We start from the raw sequence: 22,710 nt of genomic DNA on the forward strand, positions 1-22,710 counted from the left end.
TTTTTTGCTACTTTAGGAGGGGGTGACTCAGGACTAAGAGAACCCTTTATACCATTGTTACCCCATAGTCTTGGGGCCACAATTGCATGAATTTATTGGTCTATTTAATGCTGCGGGATTTTTTTCCTATGGTACTTTACCACGGGAAAAAAATACTGCAGGAGCCACAAAGTGACAGGGCCAATTACCGTAGCTTTGTGAATTCTGTGAGAGAGGAAAAATACCACAGCTTAGTGAATAAACCCCTACGTTTTTACTTTGACCTCTCATCCTGATGCCCCTACTTCTGACTTCAATCCTATCTGTAGTTCTGAAACATCCGGACACCCTCATAGACGGTGTTTTGTAGGCATTGTGCTTGCTGGTGAGAGACCCAGCTCTTTTTCAGCTGCAAAGGAAAACAGAGAAATGCAGTCAGTTCAGATGAAGGGAAGACGGTGGCAAGCAGCTAGCCTAGAGCGAGAATACGATACATACTTTGCCAAAGAGGTATGTTGCGATGCAGAGTGTCAGTATCAAGAGAATGATTGCTAAGGCAATGACTGTGTCCAATAGACCGGGATCCAACACAGTTACTGGAGCCAGGATAGTGTTTTGAACTGGATATTTTCCTACAGAGAGAAGTAAACATTTTTCAGAATCAATATGCCAATGAATTATTGATGGTCAACAGCAGTAGAGGAGATTTTTCTTTTTAATCCTATTAATGCTATATTGAAGATGCTTCTCAGGTCTCTAGTTCAAGGTAAACCCTGTTGTGACACTAATTCTGGTAGTTTCCCCTTGATGAATCATATGTGTTATCAGTGCATCTGAAGATGGGGACCTATGTGATCTTGAATGCATCTCTACAATAAGGATGTATGAGGGCAAATTTTGGTCTGTTAATTTGTATCGTAGATAGCAATCATTTCTTTGGTTCATTTCAGATGAAAGAAACATTTTGTTTGTTTTATTCATTCGTTTCCAATTAAAGTAAGAACATAAGAACATGCCATACTGGGTCAGACCAAGGGTCCATCAAGCCCAGCATCCTGTTTCCAACAGTGGCCAATCCAGGCCATAAGAACCTGGCAAGTACCCAAAAACTAAGTCTATTTTATGTTACCGTTGCTAGTAATAGCAGTGGCTATTTTCTAAGTCAACTTAATTAATAGCAGGTAATGGACTTCTCCTCCAAGAACTTATCCAATCCTTTTTTAAACACAGCTATACTAACTGAACTAACCACATCCTCTGGCAACAAATTCCGGAGTTTAATTGTGCATTGAGTGAAGAAGAACTTTCTCCGATTAGTTTTAAATGTGCCACATGCTAACTTCATGGAATGCCCCCTAGTCTTTCTACTATCCGAAAGACTAAATAACCGATTCACATCTACCCGTTCTAGACCTCTCATAATTTAAACATCTCTATCATATCCCCCCTCAGTCGTCTCTTCTCCAAGCTGAAAAGTCCTAACCTCTTTAGTCTTTCCTCATAGAGGAGTTGTTCCATTCCCCTTATCATTTTGGTAGCCCTTCTCTGTACCTTCTCCATCGCAATTATATCTTTTTTGAGATGCGGTGACCAGAATTGTACACAGTATTCAAGGTGGGGTCTCACTATGGAGTGATACAGAGGCATTATGACATTTTCCGTTTTATTCACCATTCCATTCCGAATAATTCCCAACATTCTGTTTGCTTTTTTGACTGCCGCAGCACACTGAACCGACGATTTCAATGTGTTATCTACTATGACGCCTAGATCTCTTTCTTGGGTGGTAGCACCTAATATGGAACCTAACATTGTGTAACTATATTATGGGTTATTTTCCCCTATATGCATCACCTTGCACTTATCCACATTAAATTTCATCTGCCATTTTGATGTCCAATTTTCCAGTCTCAATTTATCACAATCTGCTTGTGATTTAACTACTCTGTATAATTTTGTATCATCTGCAAATTTGATTACCTCACTCGTCGTATTTCTTTCCAGACCATTTATAAATATATTGAAAAGTAAGGGTTCCAATACAGATCTCTGAGGCACTCCACTACCCACTCCCTTCCACTGAGAAAATTGTTCATTTAATCCTACTCTGTTTCCTGTCTTTTAGCCAGTTTGTAATCCACAAAAAGACATGGAGGAAGCAATGCACCCTATTTTGGGTTCCCAAATTGGGGTTTTCTAATAATTTCTAATAAAACTTGAGGATGACAGGCTCTCCAGTGATCAAGACTATGTCATCGTAACAACAAAAGTGGCATGAATAACCTAAGGTCTCATAATGGGGCAAAATGGTACCAGAAATGGCAGAGATTCTCCAAGGCATCATGAGAGGAGAAAAGCAGCAGCAAGAGTGGCCAGAATACCTCAAGGCTCTAAAAGAGGGGCAAAGGATACCAACAACAGTGGCATGAACCCCCAAGGCAGCACAAGGGAGGCAAAGCAACATTACATGTGGCATGAACAGCTCAGGGCACATGAAGGGAGAATGAAAAACCAAAAGTAGCAAGAAATTCTCCAAAGCACCAACAGAGTCAAAGCAGCAGAAAAAATGGCATAAAGACCCCAAAGCACCATGAGAGGTGCAAAGCAGTCACCCACAGTGGCAAGAACACCCCAAGGCAAGAACACCCCAAGGCTCCTAATTAGTACCAAACCCTGTGCAAGGAGCAGCCAGAGGAAATCCCTGGAGGAGGTCCAATGTCATTTCCGTATGGCACCATTAGGGGAAGAAGATGTTGGAGTTGGTCTTCCCCTTTGCTGTGATAAAATATCAGCCCTGTCAGTATCATCTGTATTCTCTTCCTCCTTGTTGGAGGCAACAGTGCTACTGACTAGATGCCCCAAATTATCTTCAGCTACTAGCTCTTCAATATCATCTGATTCAGGAGTCTGAGACATGATTCTTCATCAAAATCAGTTTTTGAAAATATTGTCTCCATTGACTCAGAAGCAGTAAACATGGAGATGTGCACTGCTGGTATTGGGTTTTGGTCTTTGCTGCCCTTTTCCCTACCCCTTCCTGTAATGGTCCTAGCTGTTAGGCAGCCTCCCCACCAGCAGAGTTCTTCACAAAACCATGTTTTCTCTTGCTCTAGCCACCTACTTGATGGTCTCATGACACAGAAGGGCCAGCTCTATTTAGCCCTGCCTCTCACACAACTCTGTACCTTTTCATTGATTCATCTTGATTCCTTGCATTGGTTTACCTTGCTTTCCTTACTACTTTGTGGCCCTTGTGACCTTCTTGATCCTGCCTTGTCCTGTGGCCTCCTTGACCTTCCTGTCTTGCCTTTTGGCCTCCTTGGCCTTCCAGCCCTGTCTTGTGGTCTTCTTGGCCTTCTAGAACTGTTCTGCAGCCTCCCTCGCCTTCCTGTTTTGCCTTCTGGCCTCCTCAGCCTTCTAGCCCTGTCCTCTGGCCTTCTCAGCCTTCTTGTCCTGCCTTGTGACCTTCAGGCCTTCTAGGCTTACCTTGCCTGCCATGTGGCCTGCTTAATTGCTTTATTGTTTTTATGTTAAATGCTGTTATTTAGTTTCTTGTTACATGTGTTTGTGTTCCTTGTTCTGTTTCTATGGTCCTAGTCTGGTCCTGTCCTGTCCAGTCCTTGTTTGTCCCAGGCCTTGTCTCCAGTTATAGCCCTGTATTCAGTCCTAGGCCTTGACTACAGCCCCTGCCTGTCTCCAGTCCTATCTGCCTCTAATACCAACCGTGTCTCCTGTTCCAGGCCTTGCCTCCAGTTCCAGCCCTTGTCTCCATTCCCTGCCTATCTCCAGCTCTGCCTTCCTTCAGTTCAAGCTGTGTCTCTGGCTCCAGACCTTGCCTTCAGTGCCAGCTGTGTTTCCAGTACCGGGCCCAGTCTCCTATTCCAGCTAAAGTCCTGCCAGCCACAAGAACCTGAGGGCTTAACCAAAGGGGGAGGTAGCTGGTCAGGCTGGAGATGCAGACTGGCCTTGCTCCAGAATCTGGCCCTGCTCTTGCTGGGGGAATTACCAGACCCAGCCTGAATGATTGTGACACTGCCCTGCTAATGCCAGCCTCGGATGGCTCTCCAACATTTTGCCTCTGCTCCAAAGCAAGGGGGAGAGGAACAGGCAGTAGTGGCTCCTAATTTTAATGTCTTATGGCAGTAGTACTCTCCCAATTTTAATTTCTTATGGCTTGAGCTGGCTTCCACTCTTGGCTTTCTCTGGCAAAAAAACAATCTATTTTAAGTTTAGGGGCAGGATTTCCTTTTTTCTCACTGCTATTACTGCTTCTACTTCTGACTGTCAGTGCTCACCCATTCCTCAGCTCCTGCCATTTTTCTGCCTGCTGCCATATTCTCCACTCCCCTTTGCTCGTAGTCGCATGTTGGAACTGGAAATGGCTACTGGACTTTTTGATGTTACAACATACAGTACCATTCTAATATTAAATGAATGTTTGTCTGTCACACCCACTCAATCAAGTTGATAAAGTTCATGTCAGTGCTTAGCAAGCACAGTGCCAACTTGCTAAGCAGAGATAGCAGCTTGCTAGTGACCCAAACTCAACCTCTGTTGAGTGTGTGTATGTGTGTGTGTGTGCGCGCACGCGCGCGCATTGCTGATTATCTAATTTTGCATATATAAAACTGTCTGACAGGGAAGAAACTGGCAAGGCTGCTCTTGTGTTCTATCTCTGCAGTCAAGCTGTAAACTGCAGTCAGAGACAAAATAATCTCTGCAGTTTGTTCTCTGGCACTGCTTCTCTGTTTTCATTGTTCTTTGCCCTACTTCAGTGAGCAGACAGAATACAGCAACACCTCTGTCTCTCCCTTTCACAATGAAAACACTGACTTCAGCAGTGAACATAATAAAAAGATTTTTGCCAATGTCAAAATTCTTTTCTCATCTTTTTTAAAGAGAGCTTCTGTAAAGATAGCCTTTTCCTGTGAAATACAACAGATAAAATGGCATTTCTTTGCATATGCTCAGACCTTTCAGTGGGAGGACATCAGCGTCACTTAATCTAGATGTCAACTGAAGGCTAGTTAAAAAAAATGCATCACCTTGATTGTTCCTTCTTTCTTCCATACTTGTCTACTTCTCCTACCTCATCTCCAACCAGGCTGCTACCTCACAGGTACTTCTTGGTTGCTATAGTTAGCACTTTTCAATGGGCCATAGAAACATAGAAACATAGACGTGACGGCAGAAAAGGACTTTATGGCCCATCCAGTCTGCCTAGTAAGCTCCCATAGTTATCAGTTTCCCATACTTATCAGTTACTCAGACCGCCAAGGTCAGGGCTCTTGTTGGTTACTGTTTGAGTTCAATTTCCTTACCTCCCCCCCCCCCCCTGCAGTTGAAACAGAGAGCAATATTGGAGTTGCATCAGAAGTGTAGTATCAAGCTTTCTGGTTAAGGATAGTAACCCCCGCATCAAGCAAGTTACCCCTATGCTTATTTGTTTTCCCAGACTGTACAGTTCAATGTCCTTGTTGGTTGTCTGAATCTAATTCCTCTTTCTTCTTTTCCCCCTGCTGTTGAAGCAGCGAGCGATGATGGAGTTGCGTCACAGTATGAAGGCTTATTTGTTAAGGGTACTATACGCCACACCAGCAAGTTACACCCACACCTCTTACTTTATTCTCCTCCCCCTTGTCTTTAGGGATCCACAGTGTTTATCCCATGCCCTTTTGAAATCTTGCACCATTTTTGTCTTGATCACCTCCTCTGGCAGGGTATTCCAGGTGTCCACCACCCTCTCTGTGAAGAAATATTTCCTGACATTGATTCTGATTCTTCCTCCCTGGAGTTTCATTTCATGACCCCTAGTTCTATTGGATTCTTTCCAATGGAAAAGGTTTGTTGTTGATCGAGCATCATTAAAACCGTTCAAGTATCTGAAGGTCTGTATCATATCTTCTCTGCTTCTTCTCTCCTCCAGGGTATATATATATATATTTAGGTTCTTCAACCTCTCCTCATAAGTCATTTGATGGAGAAATCCCACCATTTTGGTAGCCCTTCTCTGGACCGCCTCCAACCTGTCTCTGTCCCTTGTAAGATACAGTCGCCAGAACTGAACACAGTATTCCAGGTGAGGCCTCACCAAGGACCTGTACAAGGGGATTATCACTTCCTTTTTCTTACTAGATATTCCTCTCTCTATGCAGCCCAGCATTCTTCTAGCTTTTGCTATCACCTTGTCACATTGCTTTGACATCTTTAGATCACTAGACACTATCACCCAAGATCTCTCTCCTGTTCCATGCACAGTAGTGCTTCACCCCCCATCACATACAGTTCCTTCAGATTACCACATCCCAGATGCATGAGTCTACCCTTCTTGGCATTAAATCCCAATTGCCATATATTTGACTACTCTTCAAGCTTCCTTAAATCATGTCTCATTCCCTCCACTCCTTCCGCTTATCCACTCTGTTGCAGATCTTAGTATCACCTGAAAATAGATAAACTTTACCTTCTATCCCTTCCACAAGGTCACTCACAAAGATGTTGAGCAGGACCGGTCCCAAAACCGATCCTTGCAGCACTCCACTTAACACCGTTCTGTCTTCTGAGTACCATCACACACTGTCTTCTATCCGTCAAAAGTTTGTTATCCATGCCACCACCTTGGCACACACTCCCAAGCTTCTCATTTTATTCATGAGTTTTCTATGCAAGATTGTATCAAAGGCTTTACTAAAATCCAAGTAAATCACATCAAGCACTCTTCCCCGATCCAATTCTCTAGTCACCCAATCAAATAAATCAATCAGATTCATCTGACAGGACCTTCCCCTGGTGAATCTGTGCTGTCGCGGATCAGGCAAGCTACCACATTATAGGTAGTTCACTATCCTTTCTTTCAGCAGAGTCTCCATTAATTTTCCCACCACCGAGGTGAGGCTACCTGGCCTATAGTGTTACGTTCGTGCCTCTTCTCGCTCCACCCTCTCTACCTTGGAATGACTCCCTTCGACTCTGACGGACAGATGCAGCCGTGGCTTCTCCCTGCCTCTTGGTCCCGGTGTCCCCGGGCTGGCTTGATACTCAGATCCGCCATGTTCCTGATGATGTAAGGGTGCGCGAACCTCGGGGGCATCCCCCCGTAATGACGTCATCCATTTCCACTTTAAAAGGTCTTTGTTTGCTAACCTCTAACGAGTTAGCAAGGAACTCCAACAGGACTTGCTTCAGCAGTCCACGATACTTGCAACAATAATCCGAGTCAGCGAGGGGAATCCTTCTCCACTGCTCGACCTTTTCAAACTTACCAGGAGTACCCGCTCCACGGGGGCTCCGCTCTCTGTTCTTGATTTCAGATTGCCAAGACGGGATCCGGTACTCGCTGCTCGAGGGCCTACGTCCCTGAATACTCAGAAGACTCCTCATTGCCTGGAAGCAATCGCAGACATGAACACAGTGAGTTCTATTGTAGATAGGAATCGGTACTTGCTCCATGAGGGCCTACATTCCTATAGCTCTGAAGACTCCCTTCCATCCAAGACGTTATCGCAGGTACGGAGATCGAGAGTTATATTGGCAAGATTGCAGATAGGAACCGGTACTCGCTCCACGAGGGCCCATGTTCCTAGAATCCTTTACAGACTCTCTTCTATTCTAGAAGCCATTTCATATACAGCTATAGTGAGTTCTTATTACAGACTGTTTATAGGAACCAGTGCTCGCCTACAGCTCCTGTTCCTGAATATACTGAAGACTCTCTGTGGCATAGAGACCATTGCAGACATCTACTATTGTGAGTGTACCATCTTGTATCCAGTATATCCTGTCTACTCACTACTTCTAATCTCTCTCTACAGCTCCGCAACCCAGAGATTATATTCCAGTATCAGAAGGACTTTAACCCTGCAGGACACATCAACTCACTACTGCCACCACTGGTGGTTCAGCTTCCATCCTAATAAAGAACTATTTGTGTTTATTTCATATTCTAACCTAGCCGGTGGTTCCTCTCAGGATCTCCTCCTGGGGGCGCTGTCATCTGCCATTGGCCCAGGGATTCACCATCTCCTCCAAGTGGTCATTCCTTACACTACTATCACTCTATGGGAGCCAACCACTACCGACCACTAACACCGCTTACAGAACTATTATATAGATAGCTAACTTCTCTTTCTATGAGACTTGCCAGCAGCCTATATATAACAGATTGCTACTCCGTAGCGGAGGCATGATAGATTGCTATCTCAGTAGCGAAGCACAATATACCTATTGTTAGCTCCTCTCCTCAGAAGAGTATCATTGAACAGATTGCCAACTCCTCTTCCCTGGGGAGTTGAACCATAACAGATTGCTACCTCCTTCACTTACAGGAGCATCTAACAGCAGTTCGCTAACAGATTACTAACTCCACCCTCCTGGCAGGGTAAGCACTGCAGATAGTTAACTCCTCCCTCTGGAGGAGCAGATCATGACAGATTGCTAACTCCTCCCCCTTTCAGGAGAAAAGCAGAACAGATTGCTAGGGGGCACTCCATGAAGACTAGGGGGCACTCCATGAAGTTAGCATGTGGCACATTTAAAACTAATCGGAGAAAGTTCTTTTTCACTCAACACACAATTAAACTCTGGAATTTGTTGCCAGAGGATGTGGTTAGTGCAGTTAGTATAGCTGTGTTTAAAAAAGGATTGGATAAGTTCTTGGAGGAGAAGTCCATTACCTGCTATTAATTAAGTTGAATTAGATAACCACCGCTATTAACTAGCAACGGTAACATGGAATAGACTTAGTTTTTGGGTACTTGCCAGGTTCATATGGCCTGGATTGGCCACTGTTGGAAACAGGATGCTGGGCTTGATGGACCCTTGGTCTGACCCAGTATGGCATGTTCTTATGTTCTTAACTCCGCCCTCCTGGCGGGGTGAGCGATAACAGATTGCTAACTCCTCCCCTCTGGCGGAGGAGAGTGTAACATATAGTTTCCAGCCTCCTCTCTCCTCCCACTCTTGTGAAGCGGGACCACCACCGCTCTTCCCCAGTCACTTGGCACCTCTCCTGTTTCCAGGGACCTATTGAACAGGCCACTCAGTGGACCCCCCCCAGCACATCTCTGAGTTCCCTCAGTATCCTCAGATGAATCTCATCAGGCCCCATGGTTTTGTCCACTTTCAGTTTTCCTAGCTCTTCCCATACATTCTCTTACGTAAATGGGGTTTTGTCAAATCCACCCCCAACCACAGCCTTGTTAGCCAGCAATGGTCCTTCTCCAGAGTCTTCTTAGTGAAGCTCAAACTGAAGTATTTGTTTAGTATTTCTGCCTTTTCTTCTCCTTCCATACATTGATCCTTTTCACCTTTTGGTTTCACTATACTGCTTTGGACCTTTCTCCTTTCTGTGATGTATCTGGAAAAGTTTTGTTACCTCTCTTTACCTCTTTGGCAATCCTTCCTTCCACCAGACTTTTTGTTTTCCTGATTACTTTCTTCGTCTTTCTCAGTTTAACCAAATATTCTTCTCTGTGTTCCTCTTTTTGGGATCCTTTATATTTCTTGAACACTTTTATTTTTATTTTTATCAGCCACCTCCTTTGAGAACCAGATAGGTTTCTTATTTCTCTTGCTTTTGTTTACTTTTCTAATGTAAAGATCAGTTGCCTTTGTAATTGCTCCTTTTAGTTTGTCCCACAGTTGTTCCACTCTCCCATTTTCTCCCAGTCTTCAAGTTCTATCTCCAGAAATTTTCCCATTTCAGCAAAGCCGTATTTTTGAAGTTCAAAATTCGGGTCTTCATGTGACTTTTCTATATCCTATTTGCAGTATCAAACCATACCATTTGATGATCACTAGTGCTAAGGTGGGCCCCCACCCAGACATTTGAGACACTATCCCTGTTTGTGAGCACAAAGTCGAGAAATGCTCCCTCCCTCGTGGTTTCCATTACCATTTGTTTGAACAGAGCCCCTTGAAGGGCATCCACTATCTCTCTACTTCTGGTAGATTCCACAGATGGGATCCTCCAGTCTATGTCTGGCAGATTAAAATCTCCAACAATCAACACATCTCCCTTCCTTCCCACCTTTTGGATGTCTTCAATCAGCTCTCTGCCTAGTTCTTCCGTTTGAGTTGGAGGCCAGTAAACCACTCCAGTAAAAATGGATGCAGCATCCTCTTTTTTTAGGCGGCCCATAATGCTTCTTCTCTACCCCTATTCCTTGCAGTTCAGGTGCCTGGATATTGTTTTTGACATAAAGAGCTACTCCTCCCTTTTTTCTGTCCTCTCTATCCTTCCTTAACAAGTTATAACTCGGTATGGCTGTATCCCAATCATGAGATTCCGTGAACCATGTCTCTGTAAAAGCAACAACGTCCAATTCTGCTTCCACTATTAGGGCTTGCAGGTCTGGGATTTTATTGCCCACACTATGAGCATTTGTGCTTATAGCTTTCCAGTTTCTCTTGTTCTGTCTTGGACTTGTTTTTTTGCGTTATTCAGCTGACTTTTGATATCCCCTTCACCCTTTTCCTTTGTTTTTGTATTTGTTTTTGTTGTTGTTGAGGGGGTGGCGTTCCAATGTCCTCCTGCCATTCCCATCATTTAGTTTAAATGCCTTACGGCATAGGATTTGAATTTATCCCTTAGTATCCTTTTTCCTGCCACAGACAGATGCAAGCCATCTTTGATATAGAGTCCTTTTCTGTTCCATAAATTGCCCCAGCCTCCAATACATCCAAAACTTTGTTCCTTGCACCAAGATTTGCGCCATGTATTGAAAGCATGTGTTGCATGCCCCATCCATGTTCGGCCTGCACACGGGCCTGCTCACCTTGCTAGTTCCTCTGCAGGTCACGGGTCGTCCTCCCCAGAGGCTGCCGCAAGTCGCCGGGCCTTCCATTGTGCACCAGGTCTCACGCCAGAGTACAGCATCTCCAGTGACGTCGGCCACAACCCTACGTGCACGTGCAGAACACCCGGCCTCTTGTAGGGCCAGGGGCGGGTTCTAGCTCCGCGGCACACCCTGATTGATGGAACAATATAAGGAAGTCCCTGCCTGCACTTCCTTGCCTTGGCAATCGGGTCAGCATTGTGTAATGTGCTAGGCTGCCTCCGCGGTCACAGTCTTGTTCCAGTCTTGTTCCAGGATCCTACTGTTCCAGCATCCTCCTGTTCCTGCGTCTGTCTGTTCATCTTCCCAGGTAGTACCCTCGGACTGTCTCTCTGGTACTGACCTTAGCTTGTTCCTTGACCTTCCTGTCTGCTGCCTGCATCCTGACCTCTGTCTACCTTGTGACCTCGTCTGACCTCCGGAACCTGACCTCTGCCTTGATTGACTACGTCTCCTGATTCTGGCTCTATCCCTTGCCTTGTCATTGCCTTCGCTGTTTGGGCCTTCCTTGCCTCTCCAAGCCAACAGCATGAAGTCCGACCACGCTCCCTTGCTGATCGTGGGCACGCATCTCTACTACCTCTCCAGGAGACCCTGTGAGGCCCACCTAAGTCCAAGCGGCCCGGGTCCCTACGGGCTCCACCCGGGGAGACCTCGGGCTTCCAGTGGTGAAGCTTATCTCAGCTTCTGTCTCTTCCTGTGCTCCGCCCCCTGGGGGGCAGGTGCTCCCTGGTCCCTACCAGGGAGCCGTTCTCCACTGCTCCAAGACAAGGGTCCACCTCCAAGCGCAACAGTATGTATATGACTTAGTCTCTCTTTTCCCTTTCCACAGACAGGTAAGACTTCTGAAAAGGCACAAGTCTTCGCCATGTGACTAATCTGCTTCACCAGAGACTGGAAGTCTCTCTGTACCACTTGGATGCTGTTTCTAACATCCAAGCGGAACAGATAGGATGTACCACTTATCTACAGGTATAGATTTGAATAGGAAACATAAACTTTTATTTTATATTTGTGGGCACCCTCTGTTTGTTTCAGTGAACCACAAATGAAAAAAAAAAGTTCTAATTTGTTGCATTTTACCCATTTATTTCAAATGAATGCACATCCCTAGAAAAATCTGGTGTTCTCCAGGACACATATGTATGTATTACTGTCTAATCTCTCCACTTAAAAACAGGACAAATAGGGGTCCATTTTCAAAGGATGCAGGTGCCTAATTTTGTGAGTTAGGGACCTCAATTAGGCCCTTAGGGACTGATCATGAGTTAAATTTAGGCATCTAATTTCACCACGTTCCTAAATTCAGGAGCCTAAAAACTGGGTGGCTACAAGGTTGTAACTAGGGCTGGGAAAACATAATAGGTGCTTAGAACTGATTTTCAGTATGAGACACCAAATTTAGGTGCCTAAATCTAGGAAAATTACTTGCAGTTCTAACTTTAGGACTGTAAGTTTTAGGAGCCTAGGTTTTAGGTGAATTTTCAGCCAAAAATTTAGATTCCTGATGGAAAATCTCCCTAAAATTCAGGTACTGAGCATTGTTTTAAAATTGACCCCTCAATTTTCAAGATTTTAGCACATTTCATCTATTTGTTGACCTTAAAGTCATATAATCAAGACCTATTAGCTAGAGATGTGCATTCATTAACATGTGAATGGAAAAACACAACAGATTTACTGGAAACTCCCTCCAAAAGAAAACAAAACAAAATAGATCTTTTGGCCTGCACATCCTCCCCCAGTATTAGCTAAATTACACCAAATGCTAGCCATCACCAAATCAAAGGGAGGGCAGTTTTCAAAGCCATTTCCATGGATAAAGAAGTGCTTTACTCATGGAAATAGGCTTTTAGAAAATTGCCCATCTTGTACACAAGAAAAGTTATACACATAGTAGCGCCACTACACTATGTTGGTTGGTTCCTTTTTAGCTCAATTGCCTGACCTTGAAATCCATATACAAGGACAGAGGTAACAGTTCAAAAAGACTGGAGGCAAAAAAGATAAGGTGTTCTCCAATCACCACTACAAATTCTGAAAGAGCAGCATCAGTATGATGGCACCATAGAAAACAGAGCATACTTATATATGCCATAGCATAGTAATTATGAACAAGACTTTTAATTTTTGGTTAAAACCAAAATACCTAAATAAAACAACATCAATGGGGAAATTGTTTTTTGGGTATTAACTGAAGAACAATAAAAATAGCCCTACCTTATGCTGTTTCAATGACATATCTGGCTGCTGGTCGCGGCAGCCGGATGATGTCATTAGAATGGGCCGACGGGGCGCCTAAGCTCCAGTGCAAGAAAAGAGGTGCCATGAGACAACAGCCAGCAGGGAGCCCAAACCCTGCTGGTCAGAGGTTTGAGCAGGGATGGGAAAGGAGAATAAATGGGGGAAGGAAGTGCCTGCCACCAGCCCTCCAGCCACACACCACACACACACACACACATCCACTGCCTGTTGAACCCGTCGGTCATAGACGGCTGCGCCCTCAGTTGATCACCTCTCTTTTCTCAGTTCCAGCGACTCTTGGTAAGATGGCTGCCTCTGCCTCTGAACGCCAACCTCCCTGGCGTCCCCGGGATGGCGTGGACATTTGCGTTCGCCATGTTGGGCCAGGAATCACTTAGGGCACGCGCGTGCATGCCAGCCCTTCTCTTATGCAAGTCATGGCGGGAACCTCAGGAGCGTCCCCTCCGCATGACGTCATCCGCCAGTGTGTATATAACCTGTTTTCACTTTCTTTTCTACTAGTTAGCAAGAATTCCCTTCCTGCTGATTTTGCTTCGTTACAGACTCATTGTTCCTGAGTTCCTGCCTCAGACGTCTTAGGTACCTGCGCTTCGGGGGCCTTGCTGCATTCCGGACCTTCACCCTTCGGGGTTGCCTCAGTTCCAACTTGAACGCCTTAGGTACCCGTTCCTCGGGGGCCTTGCCGCTTTCCGGTTCTCTGCTCCTCGGAGGACCCTCTCTTCTATTGCCTGCACTACCTCAGAGTGAGTACCATTGTTATCCAGCTTGTCTCTCTACTTCTCTCACCATCTACAGTGTAGATTCTCGGCGTAGTCCGCGCTCTGCGGACCGCTACCGGATCTACCTCTCTGGCCTACCATCTTGTGAAGTGGATTCTCGGCGTACCTCGCTCTGCAGACCACTACTGGATCTACCTTCTATTTCAACTTGTGAGAGCACCTCTCAGCACCATCCGCACTGTGAAATACTGACGGACATTACAGCTGGACATATTCTCCTCTGAATAGAGGCTCTCTGCCCACTCCTCGGGCAGTATTCTACACTGCAGTATAATAAAATCCTCTTTTCCTCTGTGTGTATTACTACTGGGAGTCAGCCTATCGTGGCAAGTCCCCACAGGGCTCCTCCCTGTGGGTGGAGTCATCTATTGCTACGACCCAGGGTCCACGAATCAGGTCAAAGTATTATACTGCCACACACCCTGCCACCCCTCACCCTTACCTCCATTCCCCTCCAGCCACATACACATACCCTACCTCCCTCACACTAGCCACATATAAATATCACGCAACACACTGTACAGCATTTTGCTGAACCTGTCAAAATCAGAAATGTTATGGGTAAGATGAACAATTCCTGTAGAAAATGTTTCATTTTTTATAATGAAGGGTGAAACTTTCTCACCTCAGTCTGAGGTGAGGGACTTTGGCGTTCTTTCATACTCTGGATTGGCTATGAAAGCCCAGATTAAAAAGGTAGTAAAGGATGGTATTTTAAAATTGTGATTGGTTAGGCATCTAAGGTTTTTATTGTATCAAAGCACCTTTAGAACAGAGGTGCAATGGTTAGTGTTGTCAAGAGTCAACTATTGTAAAGCCGTTTTGGTGCTCTCTCAAAAAACCAGTTACAAGCATTCCAGTTATTACAGAATGCCGCTGCCAGGCTAATTTTTGGAGTTAGTAGGAGGAATTACATAATCCTGTCCTAAAAGGGTTGCATTGGTTGTCTGTAGAGTTCAGGGCTGATTATAAGATCATAATGTTAGTGTTTAAGGCATTGCAGGAGAAAAAGCCTGAATTTTGTGTAAATTAGTATTGTTTTTTGTGCCCCCTGTGTGTTGAGATCATAAGATCAAGGGTTTCTCGCTATGCTTCCAGTTAAAATTATAGATTGCAATGTACTGGGAGAAGAAGGGCTTTTTCGATGGTTGGGCAGGAGAAGGATTTAGTGAGATTCTGTAAATTATTAAAAATTGAATTAATTAGGGAAGCCTTTGGAGAACAGGTTTGGGGGTGGGTTATCAGTTATTGAGAAAAAAAAAGCAGAGATTATGTGGTATACTTAAATGTATTGTCATTCTGTGTGTTTTCTATAAAATGTTTTAAAAATACATCTGTGTTATAATGATAATCCATGTTGGATAAATGTCTTTCAGAAAGGCAGAATATAAATTCTTTTCAATAAATAAAGTTGAGTTTTGCCTTATTAGTCTGAATCCACCTAAAAAAGCACCAAAAAGATTTTTATGCCATGAAAATACCAATAAACATCTAACTTTAGAACCCCACAAAACTCTCTAATTGCATGGAAAACAACCTTGTAAATTTGCATTGTATAAACCCCTAGAATCAGAAGCCCTAATTATGATGTTCCTCAGCTTAAAAACTTGAGTTGATGCAGTGCATAAAATTGTAGGATACATCATATCAGTTTGCATCAAGCATAGGTCAGTTGGCCCATAAAAAACAAGCGGGTTTTTCAAGATGTAGCTAGCTTAGTATGATAATCATCAGATGATGTTCCGCAGCTACATGTAAATGAAAGGTCTCACAATTTTGCATGTGGCTCAACAATGTCAGTCCCTAGATGATCATACTGCTTGCTTTCTATACTTTTGAATATCTTTTTTAGAAACTAAATACAAGAGAAAATGTACCTGTTACAATCACCAGGGTGCCTGTCCCAGTGATAAGCAGAGATGAAGGATTCTGCACACTGCCCTCGCACAAGTACAGGTCCGTGTCATTTTCCCGGAGATGATGCAGTGTTACCATGAAGTTGTTCATTGGCCCAGAAAGCCTGGTCCGCTCAACGTAATCCCTTTCTATGGACACTCTTCCCTCCTTGGAAATGTAGGCAATGTTCTCTGCAAAACGTCTTTTGAAGAACACGCCCAGTGGAGACCTCTCGGCAGTGAAGGCACAGGTTATGTTGAGAGAATGTCCCTCTGGAACTGAAACCGTGTATGGAGACTGTTGGATCGAGACCTTTTCTTGTGCCTCTAAAGACAAAATTATAACGACACTCTGAGAAAGGTTTCCCAACTTTGTGCTGGTCAATGCTGCAAATCAATAGCCCAGAAGGAACCTTGGATGCTACAGTGTTCGGCTGGGGCTGTACAGAGCAATATAGCCTTTGGGTAAAGAACACTTTCAAAAATGATAGTCATGCGCAAGAGAAGACAAAACATATTAGAAAACCAAAAGTAAGTATCTTCTAGTCCAGACTCTTGTAACACAAAAATACTAGAATAGCAAAAAACTAAGTTCTTTGACAGTCAGCTATGCACAAGTCCTTTACTGAATGCTGAAATGAATTTAGAAAAAAACAAAAAAACCTGAGAGATGTCTGAAAATGAAAACTCAGTACTTACCACAGTCATAGGGAATGCCCAGGAGAACGAAAAGAATTGAAAATAATGGATAAACTGGGCTCATCTCCATTTTTTTCCTGTGTCTCTTCCTTCAGTAGTCTCGTACCTGTTAAATTCCACAGTGTGTGAGAAACACTACAGCTAATTTACTCTTACAGTGTCAGATGTATTAAGGAGGCATTTCAGTTTCCACCTTGATTTGTTTATTTGGGGTTTTTTTTGTTTTTTTGGGGGGGGGTTGCCCGGGAAGAATTATGAATGCTCCTGACAAGACATCTCTTTATAATCAAATCTCTTCATGTTATGATATTTGCTTAAAAATAAAAAAAAAACAACAACCTGAAAACGAAATATCCACATGAGCCCTTCATTCAACAAAACATTAAAAATACCTTTTGCAGTTAAGAAAATGGGATTGATATGGTTGGCTAATTATCATCGAACTATCTTCTCTCCCGCCAGGGTGAGAGGAGAATAATGAAAATGAAAGTTGTTTCAAATAACAATAAGAAAAAGCAAAATTAATTCCTAGGCAGGGACAAGAGGCAAAAAAACAAAATATGAAAAATACCTCCTCTGGCAGAAACGTTAGAGCATATTTTAAACTTTCTCAATTGAATTTTCTTAGGACAAATCGTATTGGAACCTGTGAAAACAGCCTCCCACTTCCGTAAACTCAGGAAACAAACCTAGATCTCTGATCTCACTGGTGTGCCTTCTGAGCAAAGTCCAGAGTTTTTGGTTGGGTTTTTTTTCAGTCACGTCCAAAGGCCCAATTCATCCAGATTCCAATCTTGTGCACAAGCAGCAGGGCCACCTTATCCAGGTTCAAACTTGTGGTCTCAGCCAACACTTTCCTTGTAGGACGGGGTCTCTTTTCTTTTTCATGCTCCAGCCTTACTGCTCGTGAATGTAAATAATATATGTCAGCTTAGTGGCCGTAACGCAGTTTATAATAGTCTTGAGTATTATGATACAGTGACACAGTCTTTTATAGCACTTTAATAATTAACCATCTTCCATCAGTACAACAGGATCAATCTGTGTACCTGTCTTCAAAGCTACTGGTCTAAGCATGTGACTGTTCCTTTGCCCCATGCTTCTCGTTGTACTGTTCCTGGCAATTTACAAGCATGAGTGACTGGTTAAGGGAGTGGTTCCCAGGTCCTGTCCTCAAGCACCAACTCTAGTTTTCAGGGTGTCCAAAGTATGCCAGTCATCCAGGCTATTTATCTGGGCATCTACATAGCCCTTTACCCCAGGGTGCTTTCCAACAAATTACGTAAAAGTACAAAAAGCGTCTGCTACGCCTCAGAGATTATAATTCAAGCGGATACCTGAGGTAATGGGAAATGAGGTGCCTTTCCCCAGTGATTGCCAGAGGGAGAAGCAGGATTTGAACCTTTGTTTCCTCATGCCCAGCCCTGTGTCTAACTACCACAAGGCCACACTCTCATCCTCGTTCCCTCTCCAAGCAAATACATGCAAATATGGCTCCTGAATGGTTATTGTAGGTAAACTGAAAACTCGGCCTGGAGCAGGTTCTCATGGACCAGATTTGGAGTGCATTCTTGTGTTTCTGTAAGTCATAACCATATAAACATTTAAGCTTATTTAAAAAAAAATAGGAAGTAAATCACTTCCAGTCTCCTTCCTTGGAAGAATATGAAAGTAAAAAGTGTTGCTTTAAAGAAGATTTGCATTTATTTTTAGAAACTCAAGACCTTCAGACTAGTTCATCAAAATTGCCTAGTTTCAGTTCTTTTTTTAAAAATTTTAGCTAACTTTGCATGAAGTATTTAAGGGTAAGAAAACCAGGACTCTATTATCATCATACCTGTGAACCTTTGACTTCCAGTCACCCTGAGATCACCATGAATTAGCGGGGGTGGGGGGAACGGGGGGAGGGAAACTGCACAGTGGGACCGGATGCTAACAAATTTGCTCTCATAAACACTCTTACATGTTCACACTTACTTTCACTGCTCATTCTCTCCCATGTCCTTTACTTCTGTCATTCTCCCACCAACATACACACACTCACTCATGTCCCTCCCTCTTCCATACACACATGCCCACTCACTTTTTTTTTCATGCTCACTTGCACTCATCTCTCTCCTACTCACCTACATACACTCTCAGATCTCTTCTTCCTACACAAATACACACTCACTCTCACAGATATGTTCATTCATTTTCTCTCCCCCCCCTTTTTATAACACACTAGCAACAGCAGACTCTAACTTGGGCTTCTGGAGCAGCAGCAGCCTCTTCCTTCTCCTCCTGTGCTAAGGAAGTGGACGTTGCCTGTTTCTTACTCCTCGTTTGATGCATGAGCAGGAAATCACAATCGGGCCGATACAGTACAGTGCGCTCCGACGGACTATGTCCGACGGACAATGTCACAGGGGCTACCGGTGCCATTGGTCAGCCCCTGTCACATGGTAGGAGCACAAGATGGCGTGGGCTATCCAGTGTTCCTACCATGTGACAGGGTCCGGCCAATGGCACGGATACCCTGTCACATGGTAAGGGCAAAGGGCCATCGGCCATTGGCGCCATTTTGATTAGTGGCAGCCGACGGCCCGGGAGTGGGAGATCGCTCCAGGGACCCCCACTGGACCACTAGGTACCTGTAAAATGTTTTTGGGGGGGTTGGGAGGGTGGGGGAAGCCAAGGTATTAGTTTTAAAGGGTCGGGGTGGGTTTTTTGATTATCGGCTAGGGTGCAGCCGATAAACAAAACCGCGATCGGGCCCGATGAAAAAAAAAACCATAAATGATAAAATGAAAATGAAAATGGGGTCTTAAAACATTGCCAACCCTATCTGTAGGCAAATATGCATATGGGGTAGATTTTAAGAAATTACGCACGGGCATCCATGTGCATGCGCTACCCGGTGCACACATGGGTATGGGTCTCTATACCCTAGGGGCCCTTCACGGATGCGCAGAGGTAGAAGTTTTGTTAACCTATTTAATTAAGGCTGTGTAATTTACTTTATTTTGTTATTAAGTTGTCGGGTGATGGGGATAGGCATTGGGGATCTTCTTGGGTTTGAGGCAACCCCCTGCATGGAGAGGGATCCGCGAGGTGTGTTACATGGATCATTTAGTTGGAGAAATCTGGAGTGGGTACAGTTTGTAGGGGTGTGCATTCATTTCCTACGTATTTGTAATCCGCAACGTATAGGGCCATATTCGTTGTATTCATGGGGAAGTGAAACGTATCGCGATTCCCCACGAATATAACGAATCTTCAGCGAATTATTCGGCTGTCTAAAGGAGCCAATTTAAACAAACCCCCCCCCCCACCCTCCTGACCCCCCCCCCCCCCCCCAAGACTTACCAAAACTCCCTGGTGGTCCAGCGGGGGGTCCGGGAGCCATCTCCTGCACTCACACCCTCGGCTGCCGGTATTCAAAATGGCGCCAATAGCCTTTGACCTACTATGTCACAGGGGCTACCTGTGCCATTGGTCAGCCCCTGTCACATGGTAGGAGCACAAGATGGCGCCGGCCAGGGACTTTTGGCAAGTCTTGGGGGACCCTCCTGACCCCCACAAGATTTGCCAAAAGTCCAGCGGGGGTCCGGGAGTGACCTCCTGCACTCGGGCCGTCGGCTGCCAGTATTCAAAATGGCGCCGATAGCCTTTGCCCTCACTATGTCACAGGGACCGATGGTCCATTGCTCCTACCATTTGACAGGGGCTAACCAATGGCACCGGTAGCCCCTGTGACACAGAAGGTCAAATATTATTGGCGCCATTTTGAATACTGGCAGCCGAGGGTTTGAGTGCAGGAGATTGCTCCCGGACCACCCGCTGGACCACCAGGGAGTTTGGTAAGTCTTGGGGGGGGGTCAGGAGGGTGGAGAGTTGTAGTTAATTCAATTGTAGCCGGGAAACGAATAAGAATTAACGCATGAGCGTATCCGGGGCCCCCCTTGCCGAATGCAACGTATCTGCCCCCCGACAAATACGAATCCCGAATTTAATGTATGGCGTCCCTCTGCACATCCCTGTTTGTTAGTTCTGATATTAAACACATGGCTTCTGATTCTTTTTGCCACATTTTCTATGCTATTTGCTCATTGGCTGTACTCTTTTTTTTCCGCAGTAACTCTGACTTAGCAGCCCATTACTTTCACGATGATTTGAATACTTACACTTAGGGGCAGATTTTAAAAGGCCTACTCACGTAAATCCAGCTGGATTTACGCGCGTCGGGGGGTTACGCGCTCCGAGCCTATTTTCAAAAGGCTCGGTGGCGTGCGTAAAGCCCCAGAATGTGTGTAAGTCCCGGGGCTTTTCTAAATGGGTGGGCAGGGGGCGGGACGGGGGCAGAAAGGGGACATGGTGGACAGTCCAGGGACATGGCCAGAGGCCTCTGCATGGCAGCTGGGCCAAGGGATCCCGCGCTGGCAGTCGGCCAGCGCACGCAAGTTACGCCTGCCTCTGGCAGGCGTAACTTGTGGGCTAAAGGTTCAGGGGGGGGATCTTTTTTCGGGCTGGGGGCGGGACAGTTAGGGGAAGGGAGGGGAAGTTGGGGGGGAAGAAAGTTCCCTCCGAGGCCACTCTGATTTCAGAGCGGCCTCAGAGGGAACGGGGAAAGCCAGCTGGTCTCCCTGAGGGCTTTGCGCGCGCAAGGTGCATTAGCGTGCACCCCCTTGCGCGCGCCGACCCGTGATTTTATAACATGCATGAGCATGTTATAAAATCGGGCGTACATTTGTGCGTGCCGAGTAGCCTGCACAAATGTACGCCGCGAACGCATGTTATAAAATCCACCCCTTAATGTTAAAGGTCTGAACATGTACAGGAAAAGATACCTCTTACGTAAAGAGCTTCTTTCTTAGAAGGTCTCTATTGTGCTTATACATGAAAAACACCTCCGCAAGAGGCACGAGCACTGCTTTCCTATAAGGAATTCCCTAATTCATACTTAGCAGCAAGTGGCAAAAAAAATCGCTATTCAGTTATAGGCATACTCATGTCGGAACACTTGACGTATGATTTGATCACTTGTATTCGGGACCCTGAAGGTTGTTATGTCTTTATAAAATTCTAATTGGGGCATGATACTTATACTCTACTCTCCATCTACGCTCCTAATAATGAACAAAAGCAGTTTTTAAGTACTGTCAGACAGATTCTTGAGGATAATGCTGAAGGCTACATCATATTGGGGGGAGATTTTAATATAACGCTGAACCCTAAGCTAGATAATTCTCAGTTTACAAATATCCCTAGCTCACACTCTATTAAGGGAACCCGACAGTACCTTATTTTGATGCTTGCTGAGTGGGATCTTGTTGATGCATGGAGGCAGCATTACCCCACCTCCTGGGTATATACTTTTTATTCTCATCCACACAATACATACTCAAGAATTGACTATCTTCTGATTGACAAAACCTTAGTACTGAGAGTAGCATGTACAGACATTAGCTCAATTTATGGTCTGACCATGGCTCAATCTTCGCCCCTCAGGGGGGAAAGCGGATCAAGGCTTCTGGCGTTTAAATGAGGCCTTGCTTAGTGACAGGGATTTTGTACAATTGCTTGGCAAACAAATACAAGAATATTTTGATGTTAACTGGCCCACAGCGGTCCCCTGGGGAACCATTTGGAAATGCTCCAAGGCTGCTGCCCGGGGCCTCCTTAATCGCTAGAGCATCCGCATGTAAGAAAGAACGAGAGGCAAAATGGACTGACCTGGTAAATAAAATTGATCAGCTGACCCGTCAACACATGTGCACCCAATCTCATGCATTATATTGTAGACTTCTAGCCCTCAAAGCTAACTTGCATCAATTAGACAATCATTCCCTGCTTCATGCCCTGGAAATTAATAAGCAATCCTTCTATGAGGGGGGAAATAAAGCAGGACCATTAGCTTGCCAGCTTAAGTCGTGAATACCAAATAGCACTACATAACATTTCAAAGATTAAGGATGCCTCTGGTAAATTTTGCACTGATGCCACTGAAATACATCAATGCTTCTCAGAGTTTTACTCCAAACTGTATTGTAGGGACGCCTCCATACAGGGGCAGGATATAGCCCATTACTTAGATTCGATATCACTACCAGTTTTATCAACCACCCAGCAACAATACATAGAGTCTCCTATTTCTGTTTCTGAAGTAGAACAGGTAATCCGATTGCTCAAGGCTAACACATCCCCTGGATTGGATGGCTTATCTAGCACCTATTACCGCAAATTTTCTAATATATTAGCTGAGCCTTTAGCTACATT

The 22,710-nt window shown here is 44.7% G+C and overlaps 1 protein-coding gene across 1 annotated transcript; it reads right to left on the bottom strand.

Annotated features, from left to right (window-relative positions):
* Window positions 1-251: 251 nt before the first annotated feature.
* CD7 (CD7 molecule) lies at window positions 252-16,521 on the bottom strand. Its single transcript, XM_029597589.1, has 4 exons — window positions 16,453-16,521; window positions 15,736-16,080; window positions 478-611; window positions 252-388 (listed from the first exon to the last, which is right to left on the bottom strand). The coding sequence occupies exons 1-4, from the start codon at window positions 16,514-16,516 to the stop codon at window positions 299-301; spliced, it is 633 nt and encodes a 210-aa protein (XP_029453449.1). The 5' UTR covers window positions 16,517-16,521; the 3' UTR covers window positions 252-298.
* Window positions 16,522-22,710: the final 6,189 nt, after the last annotated feature.

This window comes from Rhinatrema bivittatum, chromosome 4, assembly GCF_901001135.1.
Source record: "Rhinatrema bivittatum chromosome 4, aRhiBiv1.1, whole genome shotgun sequence".
NCBI classification, from domain to species: Eukaryota; Metazoa; Chordata; class Amphibia; order Gymnophiona; family Rhinatrematidae; genus Rhinatrema; species Rhinatrema bivittatum.

What these genes read in the sequence shown, in the direction of transcription:
- CD7 (XM_029597589.1), bottom strand. Translation starts at nt 16,516, where the DNA reads ATGAGCCCAGTTTATCCATTATTTTCAATTCTTTTCGTTCTCCTGGGC. An exon ending in CACCCTGGTGATTGTAACAG is followed by an intron (nt 612 to 15,735) that starts GTACATTTTCTC and finishes TTCTCTCTGTAG; the next exon opens with GAAAATATCCAGTTCAAAAC. An exon ending in CAACATACCTCTTTGGCAAA is followed by an intron (nt 389 to 477) that starts GTATGTATCGTA and finishes TTTCCTTTGCAG; the next exon opens with CTGAAAAAGAGCTGGGTCTC.